Genomic DNA, 21,066 nt, shown 5'->3' with positions numbered 1-21,066 from the left:
ATTATATAGTAAAATATATTTTAGATTCACATTCTTTTTTCTTAGTTATAAAGAAAGGATTATCTGCATATTGGTTTCAGTTTGACCAGCATCTTATGATGCATGAATTCACTGCTTAATAACATAATTATAATTTATAGAACTAATTTAGTTTCAATTAGTTGAAATGCACTGCTACTTCAGTTGCCCTGGTTACTGTATTTTGTGAATAGACAGCAAATTTATCTATCCTCAACACCTAGGTGAAAATGATGTCCCTCACTAAGAATTTTGTGGGATGAAAGCTTCTTATAGACAACACAAAGTGGAATGAGAAAGGGTGGGAAACACAGGGAGTAAGGTTGGATAAGTCAATCACAAGGATAGAGGAAGAAAGTAAATCCACCTTGGAAACACAGTGCACTATCATTGTTGTTAGTTGCATCCATGTCTGGAAAAGAGGCACTAAGAGGTAATCTTCCACAATCATTCTGGTACAGTGGACAATGGATAGCACCATCTTGAGGCAGTGGATGAAAAGGCTGGTGCGTGGGACTCTTTTTCAGAGCTTTAAGAGATGAATTCCTTTCTGGAATGTCTGGAAGCAGCTCAGTAATAAGTCTGTGTAATATACTGTTGTCGGGCAAGCTTCCCCGCCTTTTTTCAGCTTTGATTTGGTCACAGATGTCTTTAAGTGCAGAATCTAGTGCTTCAAACACAGATGACTTGCATTTTTTCTTTTCAGTTTGTTTTTTAGGAGCTGCACTTTTTTTCCTCCGGAAAGGCACTGGACTGACGAGGAATGCTATCTTAGACAGGCCGGATTCTGCTTCCTGTCTCCTTGGATCTTCAGTGGTTTCTTGCTTAGCCCTTTCATGTTTTAGCATGGTGGTGAAGCGGGTGTAGGATGCTGGGCATCGCCCTTTGCAGGAGCTGATGAGATGCCTGTGGTGGTGGTGATGGTGGTGGTGGTGATGGCCTGATCCATAAAAGCTTTCAGATGAAGTGAAGGAAAAGTGATCAAAGTCACTTTCACTACAAAAGGATGAACCCTCTATCTGGATAAAGTCACTGAGATCAGAAACCACTCCGTCTTGATCGCTGTCTGAAAAATCTATATGTGATCGCTGTGGCTCATCACTGGTCACTTCAATATGAATTGGCACCAGGGTTTTAGACTTGTAGCTCCGTTGTACCTGAGTGGGATGTCTGACTGGAGTTTCTTCTTCCAGCAGGGATTCGATAGAAAACCGCCTCTTTGGACACAAGCCATTTTTAGGAGGCTCTAATGTAACTGTTGACAACATGTCATCACCAAGGTTCGGCATTGATTTCGACTTCTGAATTAACTTTTCAAATTCAGATATTCTGGTTGGCACCATGTCTCTGGGCACCTCCTCAGTAGATGACTCTCTCCAGCCTTGAAGAATACCTTTGTGCTGTTCTTTTTCATATTGCAGTATTCTGGACTTGACAGAACAAATCACCTCAGAATTCATCAAGTCCTTGCGATTGATGCGGTGCATCTTTTTGTACATCTTCAGGAAACCTGGAGCATCGTGCGCAGATCTGTGACGAACTCTTGACCTACCGCTACCACGGCCCTCAGCGTATGGGGAGTTCCAGTTCATTGAGCAAATTTCTTTGGAGTCCTCCTCACATAACAGAGAGCCCATGCTTTCGGCCTTGGCCTGTGCATCGGGATAGCTATCGTGATCATCTGTCAACAGGTCATCACAGCTACGAGATTTCCTCTTTGGAGAAGCAGCTTCCTCTGTGCTACTCCAGACTTCTGCATTTTGGCGAGTCATTTGCCAGCCATTCTTGTAGCTGGTTGCCCTTCTTGAATCATTTGGAACAGCTAAATGTTGTCTGTAAGTGCTACAGTAATCTAATTCATTTGAGGTGTTGTGGTTGTGCACTGAGTAACTTAAAAGGGATGGATATACTTTGCTAATATCCCCACCTTTATAATCCATAGAGCAGCATGGTAAAAAAGAGACATTGCCAGAAATTAAAAGATTCAGAAAGTTGGAATTAGCATCAGTAAGTATTAGAAAGACTAGAAAAGAGATAGTAATTAGTGCATTTATCAGCTTAGGTCAGTACATAGTTTGTTACAGACTAGGACTGCAGAGTTAATAATTAAGTTATTTTCCAGCTCCTAAAATGCACTCATGATAATCTGAACAACAAAAAGAATTCCTCATTAATTATAGAGATGTTATCTCCTCTACAACCGCTGCCATCAAAGCAACATAAGAAATCAGGCACTAATTGGGGATTAATTGGGATTTTTAAGCAGGTCAACAGAAAATAAAAGCTGCAAAGTATTTAAAGATGAAGCCACACAACAAATCTAGACCTCAGGGTAATACTGACTTTTCCAATGGAGCATTCTGAAAAAGTTGTTTATGATTTTTAACTTATAATTGCCCAGAGTTCACAGCATCCACATATTCTAAGATAGTTAAAACTAAGATAAATCTTCGTATCAGATCAAGTAGGAAATTTCTCCATGTTATTCACAGGTAGCCTACTCCTTCCCTGTGTAGTAGCACTGAAAGGAGCAGTGTTTTGTACAGCTTATGCAGGGCAGAAGAAGGCAGCTCAGGAAGTGTTATGCAAGTGTAAAGGAAGGTGTATCAGTTTACTGAGCCTAACCACAATGTAGAAGTAAAAATAACGCTTAGATTGACTTCCATAACAAAAGCCCGATTTTTCAAGCTTTAAGACATATTTTTATGTGCATGGTAGATTTAGAAGACACTACAAGACAAATCTGGAACGGTGGTCTTTCATAATTGTACTGAACTTTCAAAAATAGTCCCAAGTGGCAACATTCAGTTCAGGAAGATGCTTCAAACAGCTCAGTCTGCTTTCTAAAATTAATGGAATCTAGATCTGTCACTGAAACACTTGAGTTCAAAATTCATGGTGATCCAACAGTTTATAAGGTGCTCCTTTAACAAACTGGTTAATTTCAAGAAAAATTAAAATTCTACAGGGGTCATAATGCTGGGAGAGAATGGTGTCACCTTCTGAAAGGTAACTGGCTGTGGAAGATATTCTTAATGGAAGGATTTTCAAACACAGGAAGTGTTGAAGTCATGCTTAGTGCTTGCTATTGGTGGCGGAGTCAAAGGCACATGCAGGCAAGTAGAATCTATTAACTTTTTACTGCCTGGCCTGGTAAGCCAAATGGGTGAGTTATTCCACTTTTAAATTACTGCTGTAACATTTTAATGTTTTAAATGTTTAAAATACATTTGCTTTTCAATCACCTCACTCTCAATGTTCCTCACTGCTTTTCTTAGACACTTTCTGTTGCAGTCTGGATATTATGTTCTTTTCGCTGTGAATTTACTGTTACAAAAGTTTACTGATTAGTATAGCTACAAAACAGAGCAATTAAGGGAATAATAAAAATAATAATTCAAACAGATGGAGACATATTATATTCAGTATTACTCTATCTATTACTTCCATTTTATGTTTTACTGGAAGCTTTTTTGTTTTCTAGAAAAACCCATCCAAATCTCCAAAAACCCAAATGAAGAACTGACTCTGTGATCTCTTTCCTGGAGAGATATGGAAAACAGTAATAGGATGGTGAGTTACTAGCAAAAAATAAGCTAATTAGATTGCATCAGCTCTACTAAATACTTCCAAGGATTTAAAAAGTAAGAAATCAGACTATGGATGCTTTCTTGATTAAATCACGTCCTGATAACAATGGATATTTTCTTGATTACATTACGTCCTGATAACCGACAACTAAGATATCACCTATGGATTTAAAAGGCCTACTATCCTGGACATACATCTTTAATCTTACAGGTAATTTGTCTCAATTTATTTTCTCAATATAATAAAACTAGCTTTAAAATCATAATAATCTAGTAAGAGAGTAGTAGAGTTAATAAAAATAGTGTTTATGTATTGTGGTAGAATTCATAGTCTTCTTTTAGTCAATTCTCGTTTGTCAGAACAAGCAGACATGAAACTGGAAAGTCCTTGTTACAAATCCAGCTTTCCAACTTAAAATTATGCCTGTAAGAATAAAGAAGTCAGCCTTTCAGGAAAGGCTCAAAGCTGCTGCTCCACATCACATCCCCTGGGGCCACGCCCCGAGCCGCAGCAGGCAGCTGCTACCCACATCCAGTACAACACACCAGCAGCAGTGTTCTGCCAGCTAACGTGGCCTCCTCTTACCTTTAGCTCGTGATGGAGAAGAAGGAGATGAGCTAGTTAAAGGCTTCCTAAGGGTGGAACATGAGCCCTGTGTGTCTGTACGGCCCAGGTTAGGTCTGTTGGCGTTCTGGTCACTGTGTGCCCTCTGGTGACTCACGGCGGGCTCTGACTTCCTTCGCTTTCTGTAGTCACTCGCAGTACTTGCAGAACTACAGAAAAAAGCAGGATCAGCAGCAGTCTGACTCTGAGATCAGAATTCAGGAATTTAAGAAATAAGGTCGTAATTATAATATTGGTTTATAGATGAAAAACACATAAAGGGAAGAAGCACTGGTCTCACATATCTTACAGCCTATTTCCCAGTGAAAAGATTAATTTGTTCTTAACCTGATTGTTTTAAAGCTGTACACAACATTACTATGCCATTTTCTTTGAAATAAATGCATCAAGGTATGTTAGACTATTTTTTGGAACTAGAGTTTAGGTGCAAAGATATGAAAAAGACAGAGACTGAGAACAGTCAAGGTATCATGCTTAGGGAAACAGCACTGAATACACTGCAGGCAGTAAGGGTAAAGAATAAATCACTGCTGCTGAGAGAGAAGCTCAGGGATGTTGGTGGAAAGACCCAGAACACAATGTGATTAATTTAAATGCAAACACTAAGTCCCTGTAAAACTAAAATAAAATCTACACATCAGTATCAAAATTAACACTCCAAGCATCTAATTTGCCAGTAGCTCACAAGGTGAATGTTAAAATCTGACTCTTCACAAAATCTGCTGGTGTCAGGTCCCAAAGAAGACCCTCAGGCTGGATAATCTGTGTCTGCTGAAGTATAGATAGTGCTTCTTACCTGGAGGGCCTGTCCAGGCCTCTGTCTGTTGAATAGTGATGATATAAGGAAGCCTGTGAAAACAAACACATGGATTGTTACGTTTGTATTTGAAGAAAGGGTGACAATTTTTGTTTATCATATTTGATGACTCCTTGTTACTCTGTGGCAAATCTTATAATAACAACCCATGATAATTAACATCCGGAGCACTCCATCACAGACAGAGCAACATTTTATGAGAATAAATTATGCAGCTTTTAAAAAGCATTGATAGATTTCATTACCTGTTCTACTTCAGTAATTTTTTTCCTTTAAAGCACTGTTACATAATGATCCCTAATTATGCTTTTCTATATACTTTTCAAAACCAGACACAGAACAGCTGAAACAAATCTTTACTGTAAAAGCAGAAAAATCTGAAAATTATTCTTTTATGTACATGTGAGGTCTGCAAAGCTTCTCTTCATCCCTCAGTTACTCACCAAAATCCTACAATCAATAATAGCCAGAAGCTTTTGTCAATCCCACGACGTTTGTGGTGCATAACTGGCCTTATATACCTTATAATCCTGGTAAGAACAGTTCTCATCACAGAAAATTAGTCATTGCTTATGGATTTACAGATGCAGCTACTGGGAGATGGAACTTCCATAATTACATTATTAATACAAAGTCAGCCTTAAATGACTACTGATTTTAAATCAACTATTTTAAGCCTTTAGTCAGAATTAAGTAATATTACAGTTCTGGTACCCAGGTATGAATCTAGAATGAACTTCTTGGTTTCTGAAGTATTTCTTCATGGATATAAAGCAGTCAGGTTCAAGAATTGAACTTCTTTCAAGTTCCTGCCTTGTCACTTCAGCTTTCCATAACTCAATGGACTAGAAATAGAACTATCATACAGGTTTCTAAGGTGCAGGAAATATTTTTTCCCTTTATAGAGAGCCTTCTTGGCTTTTTCCCTGCATGGAAAAATCTTCGCCCCGAAGGACTGCTGAAGTAAGGGCACTCATGGGCTGTACAAGTTCTTTCTTTTGTTGGATTTTTTCCCCAGTGATTTGATTTGCAAGTTCATGAACAGAACTTCACCCAGATCTGTTAACTGACACTTAAGTAGAGAAGTCACCAGTCGTCTTAGAATATTTGGGAACAGATTTTTTAGGACTATGGGGTTGGGAGAGCCACACAAACATGCCACAATGGGAAACAAATGTTATCTAAAACTTGAGCTATTTTCACATAGTTCATATTTTCAAGTTTTTCTTTACACTCTCTGAAGGCTTAAAAGTACTTTGTGACTAATGTCCCATCACTCTCCAAATGCAGTGATTTTAAGATATATATCAATACTATGAGGTCTATCTGCAATAAAACCATAGAAGGCAGACACAGTGCTGCTCACACCACCAGCCAGTATAACCACAGGAAGCAAAGGCCTCAGGTCTGTGTGCTTCCCTGCATTCAGCCTGTCCTGGAAAACACCCCAGTCTCATTTCAAAACTGGCCACAGCCATCTTCCTTCTCTTGACCAGTCACTGCCACGGTCTGGAAGCAGCCAGGAAGGAACCTCAAGACCACAGGTGATCTCTCAGAAATGTTGCACAAGGTGGTGCAAACACTGCAGATAAATTGTCATTGTGAATTCTTTGGTGTAGATGCCAACCACCTCCACTTGCTACCCCTGACCACATCGGAGGGGACAGGGGCCAAATGAGGCAGTGCTTGCTTCCCACCACCTGTAGTGGCTCTGTGCCTGTACAGACCATGATGTCACTCCTAAGGGCGGAGCAGATCCTCAGTGTCTCCTGTGGAAGGCTATGGGATCACACAATGGAAATCCCACCAGAGGGAACTTCCTTATCCACAGCATTCCCCAGGCTATACACAGATGGCTAGAAGTGCCTATCATGCCAAAATTGACTGCTGGGTTACTGGCTTTCACTTTACATCCTTTAAGATTCTTTTACCACCTTGAATGCCACTTGCCCTTTTATCCTTTATTTGATGCTGGCTTTGAAGTTTTTTCTCTATGACAGATTCTGTACTTTGCCCATTATACAACACTAATTTCTACTACAGGCATATATTATTTTATAGATTGTGTGGAGTTTATACCTTCTCTCCATAGGAAGAGCTTCATTGATGTGACATATAGAGGAAAGGTGAAAGTAAATACTGTGTGTGGTTGTTTTTTACTACTTGTTTTACTGTTTGCAGCTGTCCTATCAGCTCTTGGGTGTTTATTGACCCACTTTTAGATGGCCCAACTGAACACATCTCTCCCATCTCCAAAAATAGTTAGCCATCTTCCATAATAGTCAACATTGCTCTATATGAATAAAGGCAACTTGAGAAAAGGAGATGACAACTCCAAATCTTTTTTGAATACTTTGATTTGGTTTTACTAAAAAATTGATATATATATTTAGAATTAACCCAGTATTTTAGCTGTTTTCATGCATCAAGGCTTTAATGCTGATTAAAAATGAAGCTAGGGAAAGTAGGCAAAAGTAAAAGGAAAACAACAAATAGGCTTGTTTGCATGATGGTTATAATACTTTATCAAGTTATTTTGAATAGTCTCCTCCTCTGGAGAAGTATTAAGTTGCTGTCGTTTTTGAACACGATTTATCATATTTAAAGATTACTAAAATTTCAAAATTAAAGAGAGGATTTTGTAAATTAATCCAAGAGAAAACCAGTGATACTTAATAGCCATTTTACCCAGACCTACTGAACATGGGAGTATTTCAAAGTCATGTTAGGGCTTTCAGATTGTCTTCCTTGATATATTGAAAACCAACAGGAATTAGAAAAGGCCTAGAAGCTTTTTCTTTCAGAGAACTGGGCCCAAATTTCAAAACTATGAGCTTTTTCTAGATCTATAGAGAGCTTAAAATCAAATGAGACTAAACTGCAAACAATTAACAATTTAAGACCACAATTTGAGTTTAACTTTTGGAGAAACTACAGAAGATGAGAGTGAATCACAAATATGGATGAAGTAAAGCCACCATATGAAGCAAAGTTGCCAGTAGAGGATTTGCTGACTTTTGCCCTAACGCTGTAAAATGGAGAGGGAGTGGAGAAGGAATGAAAGCCTGAATCTCTCCCACTCAGAGTAGGGCAATGTCAACCCACTACCTGATCTTGATTAATTTTATTTGGAGTACTGACAGCAACTGTCAATCCTGAGTTATAAATTACAAAAGTACTATTAATTGCTGTTTTACCTGATGAGCAACCTTAGTCATAAATACTTAATTGGAGAAATGACAGCTTAGCCACAAAGGCTTTCACTTGACACATAGAATTTGCAGTCAGATATTTTAATAAAAAAAATAAACTGAGCTGATGGATTAATTGTGCAATGCACTTGCCCAACTCTGAAAAGTGGGAATTTGTCAGAGTTAGAGACGTATGGAGTGTTGTGTAATTCTGGGTGTTAATCTCTGAGAAGTTTTGGGTATAAGGACTCACAGTTCCTAGGATAATAAGATCAACATCCAAATGCACTAGTGATCTGGAAAGATATGAAGACAAGGATACAATGATTGTGAATTAGAAATGTTTCATAGCTATCAGAAGGAAACAACTAAATTTTAACAAACCAAGATATAAATGGTGAGCATTCCAACCCTTCTTCCCAAGAGAATCATCTGAAAAAGAACCATTCATTTACCTCATTGGAAACACCAGAAGAACTGTCTTGAACATAGTCCAAAAGCTTTTTAGGTGGCTGCATCATAAAAGCAGAAGTGTAGAGATGAAATGAAGGAGGATCAATGGCAGCAAGGAATGAAACATGTGGAAAAGGTGACACAGTTAGAAATTAAGTGTTGACAGCGTCAGATACAAAGAGTGACACACACGGGTAGAATGGAAGGATAAATGTGTTATTTTTAAAATATCTTAATAAAATGTTAGTAACTTTAGGTGGTAAAATTTACAACTGGAATGGTTGCATAAATACCAGCAAGTTTTAACACTGAAAAAGAAAGGTCTAAAGCATCACAGTTATGCTCTGTTGGAGAAATTTCAATATATTTCATCTTAAATTTATTGTTATCAGTAAAATATTGTTCAGATATGGATAATCAGAAGAATTTATCTGTACTGTTTCTGCCCACCTAGAGGGAGAAATGATAATACCACTTGAATGGCAGGATAAGGGAGATAAAAAGTAATCCATGACAATGTGATAACATTATAGATCACTGCACAAGAAATTAAACCCAGATATATTTACCTTTATTTTTTAAAATTTTCATGGGATATTCAATGGGTAATTTTTAAAACACTATGATTAAAACATTAAGGTTTTAAAAGAGTGTATATAATTTGCTTTCTTTTCTGCTCTCCCTGAAGCAGCAGGGAGTTTTGATTTTGGCTTACGGCTAGCTACAGAAAGGGACTAAGGTGCCTGGTTCCAGGGTGTCCTCCAAGGCCCTGTGTCTGTGCTCAGGCTCCTCATGTAGCTGGCATGTCACTAATTAAAATCCCGATAGGCCTCCAGAGAACTGTTGGCTGACAGGGAATGAAAAGAATGGGGATATTTTAAATCCTGATACTCTCAAGCTCATGTCTTTAGATTTCCTGTCTGTGGCCTGTGGCTTCTGCTTTTTAAACTCAAAAAATCTCAGGGAGGATCTTGGGGAGCTATGAGAATGCTTAAAAAGACTGAGGGAGTGCTTAGGTTTACTTCCCTCCTTTTTCTAAGGGGATTTTAACTTCTTTTAATTTTCTGCCTGTCTGGATATTGCAACTATCCTCTTAGGCATTCTTCTGGGATGAAGATATTTGCTATCCCTTTTCCCAAAGATGTTAGAGTGTACAGGAAAGACTTTGAGCTCTGTGGAGCCAGAGAGGGAGTGTGCAAAAGCAAGTGCATCTCCAACCCAGTTGTTAAGGCGTTGTGCAGGGAGGAAGTGAAATCTAGTTCTCAGTCTTGCCTCAAGGACAGCGTTACTGTTTTACTATTGTAAAAAAAAATACAAGCAGCCTTAGGTGCTTAGATACAACTAAGCCTATGGTATTTGCAGAAGAACTGCAAGTGTTAAGAAAATTGAAGGAGAAAACTTGAGATATTTCTGATTTTTACGTGTTTTGGCCAGATGAAACCATTCAGGTTTATAATTTTAGACTTAAGTGCTGGCAGCAGGTCTAAACCAGCACCTGTTTGCCAAAGCCCTTGTTTTGGGTAACGGCTCTCTGTGAAAATTGGAGCAGAACTGAAGTCTGTCCATTCAAACAGGTGTCCAGCTTGAAAACAGAGCAAACCCATATCTGTGTGTTCAGGTAAAAAATACATATTGTGCATGTATACATATAAGAGATGAAGAAAAGGAAAAAAATTCTCAGTAGTTCCTACTGTAAGAAATTTGTTTCTGGCTTCATACATCTAAATTTAGATCTGGTCCTTTAAGTAAAAGATATGATCTGCAACTTGGCTTCCTTAATGCAAACTGTCATATTTTTCTGTCCTAGAAGATTGTTCAAAAATAATCCAGCCAAATGCAAAAAGTTGAGAGAAACCAGCAAACATCCCTGTTTATAATGGAATTTGTCTTGTTATTAAATACTTACACACTACTATTTATCTAATACATACTCCTTATTAAAGCTATTACTAAAACTACTCTAGCAATTTAAGAGTCTATTTGAAAAAAATACTTATATTTATGGAACTTTACTGCCTTTCCTCAAAAAAAAAACCCTTATAATAATTTTACTGGCTTATACTTGGTGAACTTGGTAATTTAAATTCCTCCTTCTAAAAAGATTTTTTTCCTAAAGTGGAAATATCAATATTCTATCCTCACTTACCGGACGTCCAAACTCCAGCTCTGAAAAGAATTTATACCAGGGTTCGTTTTCTAAATCTATGTCATCTGGGGTTATGCGATCAGTCTGGAGCAGTTGTGAAGGAAAAGGGAAGGAAAAGGCACACACTGAGCAAAGTGCTAGAAATGCTATGTCACTTTAACAACAAACACACAGACATAGAACAAATATGGGGAAAGAAATGGAACAAATCAAAGAATGAAGATGGTATTTAAGATAGAGGATATTCGTGTTCAAGAGCTGTCATTCACTGGTAGTTTTAATACTTTTCTTTTTGTTGATGTTCTTCCAAGGACTGGAAGATGTTAAACATTTTAAAATTACACTCTTAAAGCTAAGAGGGCTCTTTGACCTTTTCTTTAACATCACCCATTAGTTAATTACATTTAATGCTGCTAAAGATTCCTTGTTAGGAAGATGGTTTAAATGATTGTCTTCTCCAGCATAGGCAGGAAATTGCCCATCAGATCAGCAATAAAGACACAACTTTATCGGTATTGCTTTTGGTAATTCTTTGTCTTCTCACAAAGCATGTTTATTCTGAATCTTGATGTCTTGAAGCAAGCACTGAGCAGAGATAAGGAATATGCATCATGCAAGCATCACTATGTTAAAAAGCCACTTCAGCCTATGAAAAGGAACTGATATATTTTAAATCCTATGGTCAAAAGATAAGGAACAAAAAATTATGCACTCCATTAATATTTGTTTCAGCAGTACTGAGAAATGCTTTATCTAGCATAGCCTTGTTGACATAATGAAGCATTTTTTTCGACAGTGGAATACATTGTTTTCATCTGAAAATTCTCATAACCAAGGGATAAAGCAATTGAAGATAGTATTAAGGAAATTCTTCAGTGAACAGAAGAATAATTGACAGATTTATTCAAGCAGCATGAAAACATGACGGTGCAAAACAGTGCAGCTCTCAATGGGATATCTAATCAACTGTAAACCTGGCTGCATTAATTACTTTCTAAATAGCTTCAGTTTCTTTATAGCATCTGATGTAGGCTTTCATGCAGCACAGAATTACAGTGAACTGTTGGCTTAAATATCTCTGAAACAGAGAAATCCTCTTGTTAAAGACATTTCTGAATTTAAAATTTGCTTCTCCATAACTGTAATTATCAGAACCTAGACACTAATTATGGTGTGCCCTAGAAAGCAATCATCGAAGAAGACAGGGTCCTGCATAAAGAATGACAGTGGTGATCAATATGTAACACTTTTTCCTCAAGTTGAATTATCTCCAGTAGACTGGAGCAATCACACAGAGCTATTTCTGTTTTCTGCAACAGAAAACACTGTGCTTTTGAGCATTTCAGGTAATAAACATCTTACAGCACTTTTCTTGCTGCTTTTGGTGTTACTGGGACAGCCTGCCAACTCTACTCTATTGAAAGGTCAACAATCCTTCAGAACTACCTTGGTGCTCACGTATCTGTGAGCTGTTAATGCAGTATCTGGATATCAGCTGCTGTTTTATACACTTCTCTTCACAATGCCCTTTCAAGTAAGGGAAGTAGTATTCTGTGAATGCAGAGGGAAGTAAATGTCACTGGTGAAAAACCTGCTGTGCTCCACAGAAGGGTTAGGAAATGAAGCTCCTCTGGAGTTTTGCCCTTATACTTCCACCATCCACAGCTGTACCTCAGCAGTACAGCTTGAACTCAACTATAGACACCCAAGTCTTTTGTAGAGAAACACTACTGAAATTAGTTTCATGAACTGACTACTAAAATGTGTGAATTTAATAGAGACTAGGACTAATTTAAGAAAAAACCACAGGATTCTCTTCTACAGAGATAAGAAGGCATGAGGGCAAAAAATGACAGATGCAAAATGCAGAAGGTAGCTTTGCTGTATATCAACTTGATATACAGGAATTACAGGAAATGCTTGCCATATTTAGAGATTTTTTTGCTTATCTTAAAAAAAATTCCACAAATTGCACCTGAATAATCTGAGAAGACATTACTAAACAATTATTTTCCATCCTTTCTCCAAACTCAGTCATTGTATGTTGAAATACTGCATGTTTTTACCTTTGAATTCTATAAAAAAATTAATTTTCAGAGAAATGTTGATATCAACAAATGGGCATATTTACACAAAACAAACAAACAAATAAATAATTTAAAATGTATATAGGGTTGGAATTGTGCAGTTTTTGGTCCTAGAAGTCCTGGCCTACTGACGTTACTCTGTGAGCCTCAAGGTGCCCTGAAGAGCAGCAGCCCCACCCCTACCCAGTGATGGAACCATGCCCCTCCTGACAGGGAGGCAGAACACACTGACAGATTAACTGGGCTCCCCTAACCAGCCAAGGAGATGAAAATGAGAATGGGAGTTGCCTCCCTTTTCAACTTCAAATACTCTTGCAATTAGCTGTAAGTTTAAGAACCCTTGTGTTTCAGCTGGTAAAGAAGAAGCTAGAAATCATGTATTTTATCTAGTTTCTAAGTTTTAATTTCTTCTTGGGTAGCAAATAAAATGAGGCTGTTCAAAAGTATGTAAAGCTAGCTCCATGCAGCCAAGTCCACTTTAATTTACAGCTTCAACCGCAGAGGGCAGCAAACAAAAAGGAACTGAGCACTAAAGTCTGCAATTCCCTGCTGCTGGCAGTTCTGGAGACGACTGCAATCCCTGTTCTACCAAGATCAATACACAAGCAATTGATTTTGTTGGGCTTTTGGGTTCAGTTGTGCTGACAGAGCTTTTTCTATTATCCCCCCTTCTAAGAGACAAAATTAATTAATCATTTTGACTTAAAAGCTGCACTTGGCTTAGTCTCACAAAGTATCTCCCAAACTACTGGAATAGAAAGTAAAAGCTATAAAGGGAAATCCCTTTTTATGATTTGCTAGTCAAATAATGTTATTACAATCTATCCTTCATCTAGCAATTTAGTAATATTTTGATTATTCATTGAAAATATACTACTGAAGACCCCTAAGTAACTTCATTCCTTTTGCCTTTTGCACCAGATGGTCAACACAACACTGAATCAGCATACTCAAGTATAGAACATGGACAATGAGCAAAATTACATATCTAGTATTACATGTAGCTTTGCCTGTTCTTGGTTTGATACACAGATAGACATCCACAGGTAATAATCAAAACTGCATTAAAACTCATGAGTTAAATGGCTCTTACATGTAGATCAGTATTTTGCATTTGTAAGTTCAGACACCGAACTGAAGCCTGTCTGCAACAGAAGGCTGAGATGACTGTTGTAAATTTGGCTTTGGCACTTTATTATCTCTAAAGAATTTTCTTTCACTTTTTTTTTTTTTTTTTGCCTTTTGGACTACTTTTAAATAGCTGTGGTAACTCCAAGTCTAATACCAGATGGACTTAGTCTATTTCTTTATGAGAAGAAATATTTTATAATGTCATATTAAGCATACCAAGCAGAATATTCAGATAACCAGATTGAGATGTCAAAAGCAACCAAATATGCATGCTCTAAAGAAAATTTCTAATTTTTCACTACACTAAAAACCAAACCAAACAAAAAACAACAGATGTACATCATGGAACAAGCCCAGTCTATTTCTGGTATTTGACAAAACAGTAATTTAGAAAAATTAATTCTAATAATGAATTCTTGCATATAAACTCAGTAGAAAATTTGTTTGTTGAACAGAGAGTAAAAAATCTAGAACTAAAATTTAACCTCACAGTTTTATTTGACTAGCACATGTACACTTTTATGCTCAAGAGTAAAATAACTAATGAAAATAGAGGCATTGCATATACGAGTTTTATGAGGTCTTTTTTTACGGCAACACTGAGGTTTTTCCTTACATACTCTACTGCAGAAATAGATATATGTACATGTATGGAGGAATTGCTTCTCATATATACAAGGCAGAAACTAGTAAAAAAAATTAATTTCATTTACACATGAGTAAGATTAAGTTGTTACATTGCCATTTACTTATTAATGGAAAGTAAATATTCATTTTAGGAAACAAGTCCATTGTCTGGATGATATTGGAGAAAAAGAGGAATATTTAGCTGAATTGCAGACACTGGAGATAGAAACACACATCAAAACAACTTTTGTACCACCCTATCAGTGGCTTCTTGAAATAGGAAAAAAAGGAGCTGTATCACCATGTCTGGTAAGACTACTGAATGCCTTAATCACAAACTTTTACTGCAATCTCAAAGTACTCATCCCAAACCTCTCCTTTATGCTGATGTTTTATACTCTTACAAATTCAAATTATGGAAGAAACCACACTAATTTCCTGTTTCATGGAAGAGGATACTACACAATACAACTACACTCATCCTTCTGCATCTATAACAATTAGTGATCCCTAACCAATCTATCCTTTTCATGTTTCTTACTAGGTCAATGTTTTAGTTTGTTATTTCTCACATTGTTTTGACTAATGCAGATTTTCTTTTTGTCAATGAGGATCTGCTGCACAGTATTTCCCACTAAATGTTAGCTTCACACTGAATCTCAATTTCTTTTATTCTTGCTGTGTTCTCATCTCCCCATTAATCAGAACTAAATTCCAATCTGCTACCTACACCAATAAAGGGAATGCTAATCTCTCAAGTCTGATTTGTCAGACTTGACAGATAATGATACAAGGCAGCTGTAAATATTTTATATTTTTAACAGATTACTTTGCCATCAAAACGACAATCTTGTAGACATGGAAATTATTTAATTAAAAAAACTGGAGATTTGGAGTGTTAGAAAAACTCCCTTTGATTTATACAAAACTAATAAAGTATGACTTTCTAGTTCAGACACTATAAATGTCTGTCTTTTGCAATATTAATATACCACATTTATTTTATATTCCACATTTTTATTACTACTTTCCTTCAGTATCATCAAAAAAATTTCAGACATTAGAAATCAAATTTTTGAGATTATTAAGATGAAAGATTTAATTCATGCAGTACTGACACTTTTGAGAATTTGGAGTTTTCATCTGAATTTGGAACCAATGAAATATTTTCAGAGGTCAGCTTTTCCTACACACAATGAAAAGAGCTTTTGAATTGCTTTGCTGATCATCCTTTAAGAAGTTAAGTTTTACTTTCTATATCCCATTCAGTCAATACAAGGAGAGCAAATACTTCAGTGAAAACAATTAATTTTCTGTTAGTAACATGGTTCAAAGGAAGTATCTTAATTATATAAAGCTAAATAGCATCTTTATCAACAGTAGACATTCCAGATTGATGAAACTGTGATAGCTCCCTAATTTTTTCAACTATGTTATACTAGTGTCAGCAAAACTTTAATCTCATAATAATTTTCAATTTTTTACAGCTCTGAATCATACATAAAAAAATCTCTCAATTCTGTACATGAATGTACTTTCCTCAGCTTTAAAAATTTCTTATACAATGAGATGGTTCCTTGTATGTACATCAGCTAAGCCTAAACTTTTAGTCTAAGCTTCAAGATGGCAAAGTATGACCTTACCCTTGATGGATATTGCTTAGTAAGTAACATGACTACAACATGACTAAAGCTTTTCTCCATGAAAATATCTTAATGACCAAAGCTCAAAATTCCATCTCTTGGTTCAGATTAGCAAAAGTAAAATGCATAAGCAAGTGGAAAAAAAGATCCAAGAATAGTCAGCAAACCTCATTTTCTTGTTATTTCATTAGTTTGCTAGAATTGAAAAAATATAGTTCTAAAAATATTCATCAGCACTGCAAATGGTTATATGAATTATTTTTGTTCACATTACATTAGCAAAAAATATAATTTATTAGAAAAGTGAGGCCATTATTGGAATACACTGAAATCGGTGTAATTTTCTTATTTTTAACTTGAATCTGCTATTACACTTTGGCATTGGGAAAACTGGAAAATTACCTCAGTGTTTATAATGCAGCCACGGCACTCAAAAAGTGCTCAGGAGAAATGACACTGCCATTTAGATAAAATTATTTGTTAAGTTCATCTGCACTCAGATACTAATTATATTTATTCATTACCAGTTCCTACAGAAATGCCCATTTCATCTTTGCAAAACCCATTAATTCTGCAAGAACTCAATTTCACAGAAAAAAAGCTTTGTGTTTTCCAGCTAACAAAAAATAGATTCCTGCGAAGACCAGAAAAACAAAGGAAAAGGTGCTTGGTTCAGGTGTTTCATGCTGTTGATATACTGCATATTCTGAAATTCAGTCATTTCCTTAATTTGCTTTAAATTGGCAAAATCAATTCTGTGAACTAGCATGTAATACAGAAGCAAATAACAATCCAGTACTCATTTCATAAACCTCTTCCTTAAAACTGGACTCCCTCAAATATTTCAACCTCAAAGTAAAAGACCAAGAAAAGAAAATATCACCAATGATACATAACAGCTTTTCTAAAATAAGAAAATGTTAAGATAGCACAAAGTTAAATAAGAAGAGCTGGGTGACTGTGCCTTTCAGCAAATGAAAACTTCTGTTAATTGTCATTTTGCAAGCATTAAGCATAGCTTTATTCCACAATTGCTATAATTATTCAGAAAGCAGGAATAAAGACTTCTAATTACATGTTAATGTATACTCATCATAATGTACATTCACTCAAATCACAGAGTATTTGAGGCTGGAAAGGACCCCCAGAGGTCATCTAACCCAACCTCCTGCTAAAGGTAGGTATAATCATATCAGTTTGCTCAGGGCTGTGTTCAGCAAGTCCTGTCTGGGCAACCTTGGCCAGTATTTAACCAAAATCTCATTAGATATACAATCCAGCCCATCCTGAAAATGCAAATATCTTATTTTTATGCATTAATTATTCAGATATCATATGTGCTGTTAACACTACTGAAAATAAGTGCTGTAGATGCACACCAATTAGAAAAAGCAGTTTCCATCTGTTTTGTCTATCATCCATGAGGTTTGCATGGTGGTGATTCCTTGGAAACACCAGAAGATGTAAGTTAAGCAAATAAGCCAAACCAAATTTTTCAATACAACCATCAGATAAGAACAAAGACAAATTGCTGCAAAATTGTATTTGAGAAAGAATCTTCAATATTCTTCCAAATAGCAATTATTAATAGTAAATAATAAGAAGATAAGCTCTTACCAAATCTCTTACTGTACTACCCATTTCATTTGTGTGTCTTACCGGTCGTTCGTGCTCAAGGATCGATGACTTTCCCGGCTCATACTCAAAAATACTTCTTGGTTCAGAACGGAACTTGCGAGTATCTACCTTTCTGTCAGGAGGGTCCCAGTCGTTCCTGAACAACAAATACAGGTAACTGAGCTAATTTACTGTCACCACCTCGTGATTTACAGCCCTGTACAACAGAAGCCTACAAAGCCAGATGATGTTCACAACAGCTCATATTTCCAGATCTCAGCTGTGGAACATAGAGCCCGGCATTGCAGTGTTTTACTGCAACATCTTAACCTGTTTACAGCAGGTATGCTCAGTACAGCAGGAAGAATACTAGACATGTCCAGCCTGTGATCACTCATATTTTTCTTTTAACTAGTAGATCAGTTTAAAAACTATCCTGGCATACCACGTCAAAAAAAGATGCAAACCATTGCAAATAACTATACATGTTTTGTGCACTATACTAATATAGGCAAGTGGAAGATATTTTTGTCATCACTTAATATGATAATAAGGCCATATTGAAAAAGCTATATAATTTTCTGAGGCAAAAAATGAGGAATTATTTTAAAACACCACGTGATGATCATTATCCTGATCATTGTAGAATTGCTTCTGAATATCCTTGTAAGCAGCATATTGTTACTCTGTCTTGAACAGATAAACAAGAAGAAGAATTTGGCAGTTGAATTTGGAATAGAAATGTAGCCATTTTCTCTATAATTACAAATTTGCTTTCAACTTAATAATGCTATGCAAAGAATAAAAAGTAACCCATGCTACCATATTTTTTCAGTCATTTATGTCATATTACTAGGTACATATACATTTTGGGGGAATACTTAGCTATTTACAGTGGGAGCTACCTTTACATGGCAGTTCTTGTAGTACCTACCTCCATTCTACTTGGAAAACTGTACCTCACACATATTTTTATTTAACTCTGTGTAAAATGACCCACTAGTAACTCAAAGGTTGGAGTAAAGGGGAGGGGAAATACTACCAGCTATTGTTGTATTTGATAAGAAAGAGCACACACTGATTAAATTTTATCAGTTCTACTGGTCTTTCTGGTGTGACTTGGTTTGATGTGACCTGACATAATAATGCACATGTCATGTGCCTTAAAAAGATCTATGGGGTAGCTTTTGTTTATAATATGCTTGCAAGTGCATTTCAGGGACACAGACATCTCTATTTATAAAATGCCCTACATTTAAAGGGAAGTAGTTCTACATGGTTTATTGTTTATTTTCACTAAGGAAAAAAATTCTTTTCAGAGCAGAAAATGTTACATTTTTTGAGAACGAACAGGAAAATGGAAGTATTCAGATGAAGTTGCATTGTACTGAAAGCCACTAAAGAAAAAATGATGCTACTGAAATTCTGATTCACACTCAGTTCAACTTATTTACAGTTTTCAGCCTTTTATCCTGTAAGGACTATATTTTGAGCTCAACTGCTAATGCAAACCGTATCTTGCCTTGCAGCTATAAAACATGTGATACATGTGGACCTAAGCCTCTTAGGTGAGATTTTAAATACTCTGGTTTCTAGGCAATTAAAAAAAGAATCTCCCAATGGCAGGAAAAGATTGATGCACTGTAGCTTTCTGCAGTGGGCAAAGCATAGCTCATGTGTTTGGCATCCCTTGGCCTGGAGAACACAGATTTCCACTGCCTGTTGTATCATGCAGAAGATTAAAAGGGGAGGTTAAATAGCAAAATTCAGTGCTCAGCAGCTGTTTCCAAGCTTGACGAGGTCAACAGGCCTCAGTTTCTGTGACCAAGGCATTTGGCCTAGCACAGGACAACAACTCACACAACTTCAGAGATCGAAGGTAAACAGTTCCACATTTTGGTGTCCTGCTAAAAAAATCTGCACTTCTGTATGACCTGCTAACAAAATTCAAGCCTCATGGCCTCTGTGAGGCAGCCCAACTCTAACCTTTAGCATTTCCTCTTGACAGCCTGCCCTTGGCAACAGGGAAGACAAAATCAGTAACCATCAAGCAATCTCATCTTCCTCTGCAGTATGTGTATCTACTGATTTACACTTTGGAATGCCACTACCTACACATTTTTCAAAAAGCCATAGTTGTGTCTTAATTTTAAACACTTAGTATGGTTTTTCCTCATAATATTTTATTCAAATTGCTAATTAATTGAACCTGTTTAATATAATTACATTTCTACATATAAATATGTTTACAATATCCAAGCTAACAGAAATGGCCAAATTCTCTTTTGTTGCTTGAGTGTAACCAAGAGAGGGGGAGCGTATAGACACAGATGAAAGGAAGAATATTACCCTTTTAATATATAATATATACATAGACACACATATAGATTTATAATAGGATAATATTATATTAATAGGTAGTATTAATTAATGTAAACACTGCAGAAGAAGATTTTTTTTTGAGCTAGAACCTACAGACATACTGAAGTCAACAGAATTTGTGTGCAGGTCTCTTGCTGCACACAAATTCTTTCCCAACTTATTTATTATTAACTTTTTCCAGACTGAACTCTAACCAGGGGGACTTGGTTTTGTGCAGAGAATTTGGGTAGAGAACTATGAGATATCCAAAATACCTCTTTAATCTGCAAACACTGCCTTGGTCTACCAAAATGGAGATTGAAAAAATGGGGGTATAAAGCACTTCTGAACTCTGGGGAAATGTGGGTTGACTTCTATGCTCTTGTACAGCTTTGCTCTCCCTTGACTTTTGAATTACATCATCTTTTTGATGCTTTCTCTTTGGTGCTGGATACAATAAATGGCCTTTCCTACTCAGAGACTAACTATTGAAGACAGCTCCTAGAGCACAGACTGTTCTGAAACACAGCAAGCAGGACAATACCACTAATGAGAATAAAAAATCCTTAATGATGCTCATGGGTGCATCATGAATAAGAAAAAGCACTTTAGCACACTGAAGAAATGACAGCACCATGCATGATGCCCAGACTCCTGGCGAGGATCACCCCTCATCACCTGACTGGCCCTTGAATAAAGCCCTTGAAGTCACATTATTCTAGAGCTGCTGTTTTATCTCTTGTTATATTCTGCAACTGGA

General features: G+C 36.6%; 1 protein-coding gene and 1 long non-coding RNA gene across 24 annotated transcripts in view; one reads left to right on the top strand and one right to left on the bottom strand.

The window, feature by feature from the left end:
• The window catches only part of SORBS2 (sorbin and SH3 domain containing 2), a 144,517-nt gene that overhangs the window by 25,064 nt on the left and 98,387 nt on the right, over positions 1 to 21,066 (bottom strand). For 17 of the 23 annotated variants that reach the window (XM_064710502.1, XM_064710500.1, XM_064710507.1 and 14 more), the window contains 4 exons: positions 17,988 to 18,102; positions 5,030 to 5,082; positions 4,195 to 4,382; positions 386 to 1,945 (listed from right to left, as the gene is read on the bottom strand). In XM_064710502.1, coding sequence (XP_064566572.1) covers positions 386 to 1,945; positions 4,195 to 4,382; positions 5,030 to 5,082; positions 17,988 to 18,102 — 1,916 coding nt within the window. The remainder of the gene's footprint in view (positions 1 to 385; positions 1,946 to 4,194; positions 4,383 to 5,029; positions 5,083 to 17,987; positions 18,103 to 21,066) is intronic. The other 6 variants (XM_064710518.1, XM_064710520.1, XM_064710521.1 and 3 more) reach the window with 1 other exon arrangement.
• Positions 1,729 to 3,134, top strand: LOC135446568 (uncharacterized). The gene is made up of 2 exons (XR_010439838.1): positions 1,729 to 1,853; positions 2,987 to 3,134. It is a non-coding gene; the product is annotated as an uncharacterized LOC135446568 (long non-coding RNA).

The sequence above is a fragment of the Zonotrichia leucophrys genome, chromosome 4 (genome assembly GCF_028769735.1).
Source record: "Zonotrichia leucophrys gambelii isolate GWCS_2022_RI chromosome 4, RI_Zleu_2.0, whole genome shotgun sequence".
NCBI classification, from domain to species: domain Eukaryota; kingdom Metazoa; phylum Chordata; class Aves; order Passeriformes; family Passerellidae; genus Zonotrichia; species Zonotrichia leucophrys.
Note: the sequence above shows the minus strand (reverse complement) of the source record. Positions and strands in the feature narration are given on the sequence as shown.